Consider the following 14,615-nt stretch of genomic DNA (forward strand, 5'->3'; position numbering starts at 1 on the left):
TTACAGCTTACAGAGGAATTTCAAGAAAACAACTAGACCTTTTTTACATTATATAAAATGGGAGGCTTTTTTATTCTGTATTCAATTTGGAAATTTCTAGTCAAACTTCAATATACAATATATAATGACTTCTTAAAATTTCCTAAAGAGCAAAAATTATGGGAGGAAATTTACTTAATGGTACCCTGGTAGCATAGACACAACCTTAAACTTATTAAATAGCTCCCTGAAGTCAAGAAACGGTAATGTAATAAACAAGAACGGTCAAATTCAATTATACTTGACTGGAAAGAAGTACTTAGATACTTCGTGTTCATGGCATTGTGCTGTATCAGATATTGTTTTGTGTAACTGGGACAGGACCCAGGCTTATAAATCTGCTTTGCAGTTCATGGGCTCCCTTGAAACAGTCACTGAGGGGCTAAAGAAACATGTTTTCCTTTTTCCCCCTCCAGTTTTAGTGAGGTATGACTGACAAATAAAAACTGCATAATGTCATTTTTTAGGGTGTACAATGTGATGAGTTCATACATATATACATTGTGAAATAATTACACCAGGCAAGTCAACATATTTAACACCTCACATATTTACTATTTTCAATTTTTAAAAATAATTTTTTTTTTCTCTAGTGAGAACACTTAAGATCTACTCTCTCAGCCAATTTCAAGTTTGCAACACGGCATTACTATAATCGTTATGGTGGTAGGGGTAGGGGAAATGAGGTGATGTTGGTCAGAGTGTACAAACTTTCAATTATAAGATGAATAAATTCTAGGGATCTAATGTACAATTTTTTCTTTGATTTTATTTATAGATGCTTTTTAACCTATAACAAAATATCTACAACTTTAATAATGTCAGGCTGGCAAAAGTCAAGACGGGTGACGTCATGAGAACGCAAGGTGACCCCCAGGCTTGAAGGGTTCATATTTGGTTTAAAGGCATAGTGCCACCATCTTGAAATTCTTTAAAACATTTTAACAAGCAGTTCCTCATCTTTACTCAGTATTGGTCCCTGCAAATTAGGAAGTCAGTTCTGAGTAAGAATTACTTTACAGGGACTTATAGTTGATGGAATCATTTTAGCCACTGTACTCATAAATATTTTTTGTTCCGGAAAAAAAAAATAATTCTACAGGATACACTTTTCATTTCTCCTAATTTGTTTTGTCTAGTATTCACAACAGCATTTCCACTTAGAATTGCCCCTTGAAATATTTCCTACCGTCAGAACGAAGCACCAAAGGAGTTGGGGAACCCAGCACTCTGGCATTTGTCACTGTACTAGTCACCACACACGTATAATTGCCCACGTCCGATGGTTCCACTTTGGCTATGTAGAGGTGGCCTGTCTCTTGAGAGACAAATCTCCGACTATCTTCTTCGACAAATGATGGATATTCATTGAAGATCCAAGCATATGACAGTTCTAGTAAAATTTTTAAAGAAAAGAAATTCTATCTTGAAGGAAAAATTTCTACAATATATTAAAAATATCTGAAATCACCTTTACTGCAAAGCAACACTTAGGGTTTTCTTGCAGGTCATGGAGAGAAACCATTACGTGACATGATGCTGTTTATTCTGCGTTCTACGGAGGTCACTGTCGATCCGCATTCTTGTGGGAGCGATATTATCACTGCTATCATTATCACTACTCTAGACACCTCCTAACCAGTTTCTCTGGCTTGTCTTGCTCCCTTTTAATTTGTGTCTCCACACTACATGCTCTATGATCTCTCAAAATTATCAATCTCATCATGCCACCTCCTGCTATAACACTTTCGGCAATTACTCGGTACTCTTTGGAATAATGAAAAATTGCTTAACTTGAAAATGAGACCATGCATGATTAAGCCCCTACTTATTGCCTTAGAAACTGAGAAGCCTACTACTGTCTCTTGTTTGTGGGTCTTTATATATGCTGCTCTCAGAGGCTGTACTGTCCTTTTGCTCTGTTCAAGGCTTTCCTCCCCTTTCAACACCAAAGCTCATTCTGTCGAAATAACTTATAAAGTTATATTTTTCAAAGATTGGTTCCAATATCATGAATCACCTACTCAGAAAAGTCTTCCTTATCTCTCATTCTCTGAGTAAGTGCTTTTATACAGAGCAACTCTATGCTGATATTACTTAAATTACTTGTCACTTTTATATAACGATCTATTTACTTATCTGTCTTCCCACCACTTGGTAAACAAAAAGAGATGTCAATTTTTATCCTGCTTGCCTTCCTCTTCTAAATTAGCAAATGGAAACATCCAAAAACGTCTAACTGCCCTCGATAAATATTTATTGAGTTAATTAAGATAAAATTATGTTACTAATATCCAAATCAAGTCCAACATTAGAGTTTTCCTGAACTTTGGGAACAAGGCAAACGAACTCTCCCTTTTAAAGGAACTGTTGTTCTCCTCCTCTGTGATAATAAGGGCTAAATATTAGGTTGCTTTGCTCTAGATGCTCATATTTTTCAGAAGCAAGTCATTATGTAATATAGTTATTGTAGTTGGCCTATTTAATTTTTTCTTTCTGTGGCTGTATTTTCTTTTACAATTTTACTAACCTTGTAGCACTGGTTCATACTGTAATGCTTTTCCAAAAGCATCTTCAAAAACCAGATGCAATAAAAATCAATTTTAATGAATAACAAACTCAAAGAAATATATTTAAGGCACAATTCCAAAGGTGTAGGGTCTTTCTACTTGTTAGAGGGAGACAATTAGTCATTACACAAATAACAGTGACACAGTGTCACTGGGTGAGAGTTACTGTGGGTTTCAGAGGAAGGAGAGATGACATTCTTATAACTGAAGAACGGGTCTTAAAAAACAGGAGAACATTCTGACACGAAGGGATAAAAGTGCTCCTGACGGAGGGAAAAGAGCATGTAAAAGGGGAACTGGGTGAAGAGCAAGCACCTGGTGAAAATGAAAAATGACTGTCTCTCTTCTACCTTCAAAGCAGCTGGGAATGCTGGATGATTCTAAAGCTTAGCAAGTCAATGTCATACTGTGCAGATGTTCAGAAACATTGATCTGTAATCCTGAACTGAGCTTTACATCGGGCTATCATATCAGCAGAGTGTTTCATGAAATTCTACTCAGTCATGTGATTTGTTTGTTAAATTGTATGAAAACAAAAATGTATCTCCAACATCCACTCCACAGTTGGTCTCCTGCCTATCCTGATGGTGCTTTCTCTTGCACTAGTACTAAATAAACTACAGAGCTGAAGAATGTTGTAGGCTCCCCTAAATGGCTCAGTGGGTAAAGAATCCACTGCAATGCAGGAGATCTGGTTTCAGTCTCTGGGTTGGGAAGATCCCCTGGAGAAGGGAATGGGAATACCCACTCCAGTATTCTTGCCTGGAGAATCCCATGGACAGAGGAGCCTGGCAGGCTACAGACCATGGGGGCTCAAAGAGTCAGGACATGACAGAATGACTAATCCGGCTTTCTTTGTTTTAAAGAAAGCAAAGCAAAGCAATCTTATTCTGCTTTTTGAAATGTTTTATTCATGAAATTGATATGATTGTACCTCTCTCTTTAATCCAGGGAGAGTAAAACTTCTGCTGCTCCCTGACAGAACAGGCTGCTTCCAGCTAACGAAGTTCCCCTAGGGTGTTAATGCTGCCATTCCTGCAGGATTCCTCACAAGGGCAACTAACGCTTGCGGACTCCACCAGAATGGCCACGGTGTTTTCAGAACTGTGCTCTGGCATTCTGCCTGCCCAAGTTTTCCTCCCCTATCTTTGTTCAAAGCTTTCAGAGCTGAATCTCAGTCTGAATCTCCCTTGACCCATTGCTGCTCCCTTCCTCCTTATCCTTCACAGGCACTTTTTCTGTTTTGTTTGCTTGTTTATGTGTGTGTTTTTAATGTCTGATTCTCTGATCCTGTCTTGTAGTCTGTCTCTTAGGAAACCTGAACTCATAAGATGTTGCTGAAATTGAGCAACACACTATCTTCCTTCACTGAGGGATATTTAAAAACTGCCTCTCCCTTCAGACCTGGAGGAAACATTGCCTTTCACTCACTTTCTTTCAGGCAACTGCCCCTCTCTACAACTTCCATCAAGAGAGTCCTGCCCCTCATCCCCCAAGCTCTTCAAATTTACAAATTGATCTTTGGCTTATTCTTAGTGGCTCAGCTGGGAAAGAATCCACTGCAATGTGGGAGACTGGGTTCAATTCCTGGGTTGGGAAGATCCCCTGGAGAAGGGAAAGGATACCCACTTCAGTATTCTGGCCTGGAGAATTCCAAGGAGAGTATAGTCCATGGGGTTGCAAAGAGTCTGACACAACTGAGTGACTTTCTCTCTCACTTTTTCACTTTTATTCTTAGTACCTGTCCTCTAGAGAAGCCCAGACAAATCAGCATCCCAGAGTCAGTGTAAGCCTATCTTGATACCTAACTCATGCCCCTTCAAAGAAGAAAAATTTCCACCATTTATGCAATCTTTCTGGGCTTAGTTACTGATTTCTTGTTCAGTCACTAAGCTGTGTCCAATTCTTTGCAACCCCATGGACTGCATAATGCCAGGCTCCTCTGTCCTCCACTGTCTCCCTGAGTTTGCTCAGATTCATGTCCACTGATGCTATCTAACCATCTCATCCCATGCTGCCCCCTTTTCCATTTGCCTTCAATCTTTCCCAGAATCAGGGTCTGTTCCAATGAATCAGCTCTTCACACCAGGTGGCCAAAGTACTGGAGTTTCAGCTTTAGCAACAGTCCTTCAGAAGTAATGAATATTCAGGGTTGATTTCCTTTAGAAATGACTGGTTTGATCCCCCTGCTGTAGAAGGGACTCTAGAGTCTTCTCCAGCACCACAGTTTGAAAGCATTGATTCTCTGGCTCTCAGCCTTCTTTATGGTCTGATTCTCACACATGTATGTGATTACTAGAAAAACTATAGCTTTGATTATACGGATCTTTTTTTGCTGTTGTTTTTTGGCAACCGATACCTCAGGTTTTTAATACACTGTCTAACTTTGTCATAGCTTTCCTTCCAAGGAGCAAGTGTCTTTTAATTTCATGGCTGCAGTCACTGTCCGCAATGATTTTGGAGCACAAGGAAATAAAACCGGGCACTGCTTCCACTTTTCTCCTTCTAGTTTCCATAAAGTGATAGGACCAGATGCCATGATCTTAGTTTTTTGAGTGTTGAGTTTTAAGCCAGCTTTTTCACTCTCATCTTTCACTTTCATCAAGAGGCTCGTTAGCTCCTTTTCACTTTCTGCTGTTAGAACGGTATTATCTGCATATTTGTGGTTGTTGATGTTTCTCCCAGAAATCTTGATTCCAGCTTGTGGTTCATCAAGCCTGGCATTTCACATGATGTACTCTACATATAAGTTAAATAGGCAGGATGACAACATATAGCCGTGATGTACTGCTTTCCCAATTTGGAACCAGTATGCTGTTCCATGTCCGGTTCTAACTGTTCTTTCTTGACCTGCATGCAGGTTTCTAAGGAGACAGGTAATGTGGTCTGGTGCTCCCATCTCTTTAAGAATTTTCCACAATTTTATTGTGATACACACAGTCAAAGGCTTTAGCATAGTCAATGAAGCAAAGTAGATGTTTTTCTGGAATCTTCTTGCTTTTTTGATGATCCAATGGATGTTGGTTCCTCTGCCTCTTTGAAACACAGCTTGTACACTGGAATTTCTTGGTTCACACTCTGCGGAAGCCTAGCTTGAAGGCTTTTGAGTATAACCTTGCCAGCATGTGGAATGAGTGCAATTGTATGGTAGTCTGAATACTCTCTGGCATTGCTTTCTTTGGGATTGGAATGAAAACTGACTTTTTCCAGTCCTGTGGCCACTGCTGAGTTTTCCAAATTTTCTTACATATGAGTGCAACAGTTCATGGTTCACCTACTGTTCAAGCCTGGCTTGGAGAATTTTGAGCATTATTTTGCTAGCATGTGCGATTGTGTGGTAGCTCTAGCATTCTTTGGCATTGCCTTTCTTTGGGATTAGAATGAAAACTGACCTTTTCCAGTCCTGTGGCCACTGCTGAGTTTTCCAGATTTGCTGGCATATTGAGTGCAGCACTTTAACAGCATCATCTTTTAGGATTTTAAGTAGCTCAGCTGGAATTACATCCCCTCCACTAGCTATGTTTGTAGAAATGTTTCCTAAGGCCCACTTGACTTCACACTCCAGGATGTCTGGCTCTAGGTGAGTGACCAAACCATCTTGGTTATCTGGGTCATTAATACCTTTCTTGTATAGTTCTTCTGTGTATTCTTGCCTAGTTTTCTTAATCCCTTCTGCTTCTGTTAGGTCCTTGCAATTTCTGTCTTTTATTGTGCCCACCCTTGCATGAAATATTTCCTTGATATCTCCAATGTTCCTGATGAAATTTCTATGGTCTTTCCCATTCTATTGCTTTCCTCTATTTCTCTGCATTGTTCATTGAAGAAGGCCTTCTTGTCTCGCCTTGCTATTCTCTGTAACTCTGCATTCAGCTGCATATATCATTCCCTTTCTCCCTTGCTTTGCACTTCTCTCCTTTCCTCATCTATTTGTAAAACCTCCTCAGACAACCACTTTGCCTTCTTGCAGTTCTTTTTCTTTGGGATGGTTTTGGTCACCATCTCCTGTACAATATTACAAACCTTCGCTCATAGTTCTTCAGGAACTCTGTCTCCCAGATCTAATCCATTGATTCTATTCTTCATCTCCACCATATAATCATAAGGGATTTGATTTAGGTCATATGTGAATGGCCTAGTGGTTTTCCCTACTTTCTTCAATTTAAGCCTGAATTTTGCAATAAGAAGCTCAGGATCTGAGCCACCAGCAGCTCCAGGTCTTGTTTTTACTGACTGTATAGAGTATCTCCATCTTTGGCTGCAAAGAACATAATCAATCTGATTTTGGTAGCCTTAAACCACTGTACAATAACCCACCTATTGGAATATGATATAACCAGAATAATACAGTGGTTTTCCTCCACTGCTTCCTCCAAAGACATCCTCAGAAAATCAAGAGGGATAAAAAAAAAATCTAACAACACAAAATACTAACTCTAAAGTTTTGAGCTGGAATAAGCAGAGGAAATAGGAAAATCAGAAAGAAATACCACTGTGGAGATGGGAAAAAGGTTGTCCTGAAAAAAGATTTTGAGACACTAGGAAGATAACTTAGAAGCAAATGCCTAACACATGGGCAGAAACCTGGCAAACAAAAGCTTAAAAGAGAGCCCGGGCTTAATAACGGTAGACAGAATAGTATACATTCTTTGAGTTTACATACTTTTACTTTAGAACATGTCTACATCCTAATTCCTAAATTCTGATTATGCTAGCTGGTAAGGCAGGAGGGACTTTGAAGATGTTAATACATTGAGGGTGTTGCAATGGGACAATTATTCCAGATTATCTGGGTGGGCCCGCTGTCACCTCAAGGGTCCTTATAAGAGTGAAGCAGGAGGGTCAGAGTCATTGAAAGGATGTGTGATGTCAGAGGCAGAAGTTGTAGTCAGAGAAAGATTACTTCAAGATGCTAAATTTGGGGTTTGAAAATGAAGAAAGGGACCACAAGTCCAGGAATGCAATGACTTCTAGAAGCAGGAAAAGGCAAGAAGTCAGATTTTTCCTTTGGACCTCTGGAAGGAAAGCACATCTGCCAACATCTTGACTTTTAGTCAAATGAAACTGGTTTTGGCCTTTGGACCTTCAGAACTAAGAAAGAAGAAATGTGTGTGTTTTAAGCCACTAAATTCATGGTGATTTCATTACAGCAGCATTAGGGGAAATAATACAAACAACAAAGGAAGTCTGCAGATGTGATCAAGTTGAGACTCTTAGATGGATCTGGAATTATGAAATGTAATCCCAAACGTCCTAAGGAACAAAATGGGGAGACAGGAGGGTCAGAACTGCAACCAGGAAAGCAGAGAACAGAGTTATGGGATTGCTGTCTGAGACCAAGAGCCAACAAATTTGGGTAGCCTTAGAAACTGCAGAAGCAAGTGAACGTAGCCCTTTATTTTAGCCCAGTGAGACCTGTGTTGGACTTGAAGGACAGAAGAATATAGCACCTCAAAATATGCCTGTTTGGCATAAGGATCACGTTAAGTTGGTTATTTTTAAGAAGCAGTACTTAGGGAAAGCTCTGAAAACTGAGTAGAAATTATCGTTTTGTAAGAGATGTTTACATTTATAAGGGGAATCTCTATCTGTGTACCAGGAAAAAAAGGATGACTAAGCTCTAATCAATGTGGAATTTAAGAATTGAAATCTATATAACTGTCTTCATCTTGCTGACCATACTTTTCCTAACCACCTGCTATAACAGCTGTCCTCCTCCCCGACCACATTTTTTTCTGTCTTTTATCTGGAAATGTTTGTTAAGGTGGTGACTCTGGCCATTACAGGGAGTTATTCATTTTTCTTGGGTCTCTTCAATGTACATATGAGACATATGCATGTATACTCAGTCGTGTCTGACTTTTTGAAACATATGGACTGTAGCTCAGCAGGCTTGTCTGTCCATGGAATTTTTTCAGCAAGAATACTGGAGTGGGTTGCCATTTCCTTCTCCAGGGCATCTTCCCGACCCAGGGATCTAACCTATGTCTCCTGCATCGGCATGCGGATTCTTTACCACTAGCACCACCTGGGCTATCATATTTAGCGTGTTCATATATAATATATATGTTTTATATTCAAATTCTGCTTGCTTTTCTTCTGTTCATTTGTCTCTTATTATGGGTGGGGGGTGTCTAAGCCAAGAGACTAGAAGGCTAGAAGGAAAACTATTTTTCCTCCTCCACAGGTTTCTGACTTGCAGCACTGTGAGATAATAAATTTGTGACGTTTTGAGCTATGAAATTTGTGATAATTCCTAACAGTGGCAACAGAAAACTAATACAAATGACGATGACAGTTCCAATGAAGTGGTCACTATATGTTAGGCACACTAAATGCTACAGATACAATTTTCAAAGAAAAGCAAACAACCAGGGACAAAGAGTGGAGAAAGCATACCCGGCTAATGACTAAGGAAGAATTAGCTTTTACACAATCTATTTATAAGATCAATACAAGTAGGGAGGGGTAATTCCAAAAGAGATATTAAGCTACAATGAAATCACAAGGCAAATGAATTAGTGAGTGTTCTATATAAAGATTCAGATCCTCAAAGATTTATGGAAAGAAATCAAACCTATAGTTACAGTATATACTGTTCATGAGTGGTACACAGAATTTTCTAGCACCAACCTTCCTTTCTTTACAGACTTTCTCATTGAAATGGAATGAAATATAACTTTTCTGTCTTACAGTGAAGAGAAAGAAGATCTGCACTATTTCATTTATTGACTGCATGTCTATGTTAAAATATATACGGTGCCACTCTGATTAAAAATGTTAGAAAATTATGCGATTCACTGTATTCTGAAAAAAGAAAAAAAATACCTGGCATAATACTATCAGAGTTTTATTCATCACAAAAATCTGCATTTGCAATAAATGTTAATTGCATACTGCAAAGTAAAATGTATATCAAATCAGCATTCTTTGGAGACTTTTCAACATCATTTTATGCATGATGATAAATACAAAGCTATAATAAAAATGATAATTTTATATACTCAAACAAGCTAGGCTTTATGAAACCTTTCCCAACCTCTTGTATAAATCACAAGCACATTATGCCAAAACTTCTTGGCCGCTGGGCTTTCTATTAACAATGTTACATGAATATTGGGAATGAGAAATATTTCTTATTAGAGAACAAAGAGGTTTTACCAATCGAAGCCATAAATTAACAAAATGCAGTACTGAACCTCAGCTTTCTAAAAAGTAATACTTGATGAATGACATCATTCCTCCAATCACCTGCCTTCCTGAGTCACTTAAGCGTAAGGCCAGTCAACTTAACATGAAATATGTCACCTCAGTGTTTACCTGGAGATACATTAATACGCATATTACTGATATTTAAGGGTTTATTTCAGGTTCCATTATAAAATTCTATTATGAGGGATATCCAATCCTTTGTATAGGCATTTTCTAGAAGAAATTCTGTCAAACAGAATTGCAGTTGAGCAAATCTGTGCAAGTAACAGGTGATTTTCTGTGGTGCCAAGTGGAAAGTGTGACCTACTTTAAAATAAGACATATTTAAAAGGGTCTGAGAGCTTGCTTGATGTCACTCAAGATTTTTAACACTGATTCATACAGTTGAGAAGGAAATTTTGCTAGTTTACACATGACACCACAATGACAGAGGATCTAGAACAAATAACATATACAAAAACTAAAGCAATGGTAGACAATTGAAACTTTGAGTTTCAAAGAAGGATCGAGGATTAGGATAGAAAAGTCTGCACCTTGAAGCAGAAGGCATCTACGGCCACTTCTAACATTCCAATGTCTTGTCTTTCAAAAGTTGTTTTGTAATAACTTTTGGTGACAATATTACCTATGCAGGTTTCCAATGCGTTCTGATTTACAGGCTTACAGGCTTGGCTTGCGAAGGTCCTAGGGTTAGAACAACGATCGGGGAGGGAAAACACTAAAGGTGACCTTCTTTTCTTTCATACCAGGTGGCCACAGGTCAGCAAGAAACACCCAGGAGGTCAAACTCAGACTGCTACCTGCTTTGTAAACTACATCTTTCGGAACGTACTCACACCTCTTCAATCGTTGTGCGAGGGCCACTTTCGGGCTGTGAGAGCAGAGTGAGTAGCTGACACAAAGACTATATGGCTCGTGAAGCTTCAAAGATTTAGCTGATCTTTTTTTCTTTTAATTTGTCGACTCTTGTTTTAGGTTAATATTATCTCTAGACCAAATTTATGAGTTTGATGACCTCTTAGTTGCCTTATTTATTTTTACTCCTCCCTTCTTTATAGGGCTGTCATGTTTTCTTCTTTAGTGGAAAAAAAAAAAAATCATGGAGCTCATGCTAGCCCGTTAGCCCCCTGTACTTCACTTTCTTTGTTTCTCTCTCTTGCTTTAGTCAGTACCATGAGGAAGCATATACCAGCCATTCTATTGTGTAATAACTTCCAAGAAATAATGTAGTTCTGTGACCACTACTTTTGACTCTACTATTTTCTTTTAGGAACAGGGAGTATTTTCAGTGGGTACCTGCATCTTCCATCACATTCTGACTTGACTAGGCATTGCCATCCTTGTCTTTATTTTTATTGCTTCTGCTAGGGAAGCCATGAAATTAAAAGACACTTACTCCTTGGAAGGAAAGTTATGACCAACCTAGATAGCATACTGAAAGGCAGAGACATCCTTACTTTGCCAACAAAGGTCCGTCTAGTCAAGGCTATGGTTTTCCCTGTGGTCATGTATGGATGTGAGAGTTGGACTGTGAAGAAAGCTGAGCACCGAAGAATTGATGCTTTTGAACTGTGGTGTTGGAGAAGACTCTTGAGAATCCCTTGGACTGCAAGGAGATCCAATCAGTCCATTTTGAAGGAGATCAGCCCTGGGATTTCTTTGGAAGGAATGATACTAAAGCTGAAACTCCAGTACTTTGGCCACCTCATGAGAAGAACTGACTCATTGGAAAAGACTCTGATGCTGGGGGGGATTGGGGGCAGGAGGAGAAGGGGATGACAGAGGATGAGATGGCTGGATGGCCTCACCGACTTGATGGACATGAGTCTGAGTGAACTCCAGGAGTTGATGATAGACAGGGAATCCTGGCGTGCTGCGATTCATGGGGTCGCAAAGAGTCGGACACGACTGAGCGACTGAACTGAACTGAGGGAAGCTCATCTCCTAACAAATGCCTTCTGGGTATCATGGCTGCTAAAATTGATTTGGTGCCAAAGTGACACTCTTTCCTCCATATTTGTTGAGGCAGAAATGTGCACTGCCCTCTCTAGAGGCTATTTTTTTATTTTTGTTTCTATATACACCTGTGTGCCTAGGTGCTCAGTGACAGCTGGCTCTTTGCGACCCCGTGGACTTCAGTCCTTCAGGCTCCTCTGTCCATGGACTTCACCAGGCAAGAAGACTGGAGTGAGTGGTCATTCTCTTCTCCAGAGTTTCTTCCTGACCCAGAGAATGAACTCGGGTCTCCTGCACTGTAGGTAGATTCTTTGCTATCTGAGCCACCAGGGAAGCCTGCTTCCATGTATGCATTCTTCCTCTTTCTCAAGAACATTTATTTATTTATTTTTCCAATTAACCTCCTCTCTCTCATCCTTAGTTCAAGTTATTCTGGTGAGACTGTCTCCTTGCTACAAGGCAATCTCAAGAGGAAATACAAGTGGGAGTCCACTGCAGTGACATTCAATACTTAATGCCCAGAAATGATCTGGGGTAAAAGTGGAGACAGATTTAGAGATGGATTTGCAAAAACACTGGCAAGGTATTTACTGACATACTTCCTTTGCAAGGGTGCTAAAGAAAAAGGATATTGCTACAGCAAGTGGTTCAGACTTTCATAGAAGATGAGATCTAACAAGGACAGGATGGAGTCATCATGATGCTTTATGAGGATATGACAAGACTTCTCATGCCACAGACCCAATCAGCAGTTACTCATCCCCCAGCTTGTATGAGAATTGCTGGTATTACAATGACACTCAGGAAGAGAGCCACAAAATGGTAGTTAGAAGTTAAGAAAAAAGAGACTTTGGGGAATATAATTCATTTCTTCTTGACTTCCTCATCTTTATTATAAAAATGTACCTTTTCAAAGAGTGTAGATATCCTGAAAATGTTAAAAAGTGATTTTATGATTAGCTCAAATGCTACAACATTGGAAGTTTCATTGCCATGACTTGCTTGTGCAGCTAAAAGAAAACGCTTTGTAACGAACACGTTTTTGTACACTGCTACACTTGACATGGGCTTCCCAGGTGGTGCTGGTGGTCAAGAACCCCTGCTGCCAGTGCAGGAGACATAAGAGACAAGATTCAATCCCTAGGTCGGGAAGATCCCCTGGAGGAGGGCATGGCAACCCACTCCAGTATTCTCGCCTGGAGACTACCATGGACAGAGGAGCCAGGTGGGCTACAGTCCATGGGGTCACAACGAATCAGACACAACTGAAGCAACTTAGCATGCACGCACACACACACGCTTGACATATTGTGCATTTGGTGCACAGATCTTAAATATATGCCATATCCTTTTTTCCAGGTTTGCACTTGCTTCATCACTTACACTGAATAATGGATATTTTTAATGACTTCAGTGACAGTAAATAACATTTTCTTTTTAAGTGCAGCCCAAGAGAAGGTAAAGAGTCCTACAGCTCATGGGAGTGCTAATTGGAGCCAATTATAATTTGATTGACCTGCCTTGCTTATTAAAATGATATGCAAAATTTACACTGCCTTGCAAAATGGAAACTGTCTTTAGTACAAGCTATCTATGGGAAGGCTGCCTTTTAATGAATCTAAAGGTGGTGTTTTGGGGCTGTAATTCCCACATCAAACCTCAGAAGCTAATTCCAGACAGGGATTTCATGGGATTGCAAATGATACAAAAGAAATCTATGGAGGAGGAAAATGTGCAATAAAATAAATGAAATAATTAAGGGCTAGTTAATAAAGGAGCAGCATCACAATAACTCTGTCCATTCCTCATCAAGTCTCATTTTCTTTTATGAAAATTAAAATGATTTTCTTAAGGAATGTGTTGAGGACTTGATATTTCTCTTCTTACCATGTAGGTGATTTTTTAAGCAGAATAAATGTTCATTCTCACTGTTAAATAGAAATCAGGTTATTAGTAGGAGATGAAGTCATTCTGCCAAATCACAAGGGTCTTCGTACAGAAGACAAAAAATGAGTTCTTAGGAAGGTAAAGACATTAATGTTTCTCTCTTTCTCACACACACACACACACACACACAGTACAACTACTTACCATTAGTAACATATCAAACTGTTCATCAAAATAGGGTTGAATACCATTTAAAAAAACTTATTTTAAAATGGATCTTCACCCTTCCTGGTCTAGCTTTTCTGAATGACAGATTTTAAAAAGTAGTGGCTCCATGATAAATTATACTACTAAAATAATTCTAAGTCATCTCATTAAAAAATAAATGAAAATCAAATGAATCCAAATCAAATAAATATTTGATTACGGCAGGATGTGCAATTATGCCTGAATAAGTGAAATAAACATGATAACAAAAAAAACAAGACCCAAAGAAATCAATCACCAAAAGTAATTCCCTTCCTTCAAATCTGCAGGGCTCTATAAATGCCAATTTCTTTAGGCACTAAAGGATATGCTCTGGAGATTTCATAGCAGCCTCAGGTTCAAGTCAAATATAGACAGAAGTTTGCAGGTTTTCAGAAAAGTGATAGATCACAGAGTCAGAAAAATAGCTTTTAGACCACCTCACATTTCCCTGCCTCCCATGCTCCCTAACACATGTATAAAGGCATACATCACTTTATTGAGTTTCACTTTATTTTGCTTTGCAGATTCCCTATTATTTTCCAAACTGAGAGTTTACAGCAACCCTGTGTTACATGAGTCTGCTGCTGCTGCTGCTGCTGCTAAGTCGCTTCAGTCGTGTCTGACTCTGTGCGACCCCACAGACGGCAGCCCACCAGGCTCCCCCATCCCTGGGATTCTCCAGGCAAGAACAATGGAGTGGGTTGC

General features: G+C 39.3%; 1 protein-coding gene across 3 annotated transcripts in view; it reads right to left on the reverse strand.

Annotated features, from left to right (window-relative positions):
- Positions 1 to 14,615, reverse strand: part of CNTN3 (contactin 3 (plasmacytoma associated)) — a 297,757-nt gene that overhangs the window by 126,270 nt on the left and 156,872 nt on the right. For all 3 annotated transcript variants that reach the window (XM_010862006.1, XM_010862007.1, XM_010862005.1), the window contains exon 5: positions 1,229 to 1,432. In XM_010862006.1, the coding sequence (XP_010860308.1) occupies positions 1,229 to 1,432 (204 nt within the window). The remainder of the gene's footprint in view (positions 1 to 1,228; positions 1,433 to 14,615) is intronic.

Source organism: Bison bison, unplaced genomic scaffold (genome assembly GCF_000754665.1).
Source record: "Bison bison bison isolate TAMUID 2011002044 unplaced genomic scaffold, Bison_UMD1.0 scf7180017864474, whole genome shotgun sequence".
In the NCBI taxonomy this organism is placed as follows: Eukaryota; Metazoa; Chordata; class Mammalia; order Artiodactyla; family Bovidae; genus Bison; species Bison bison.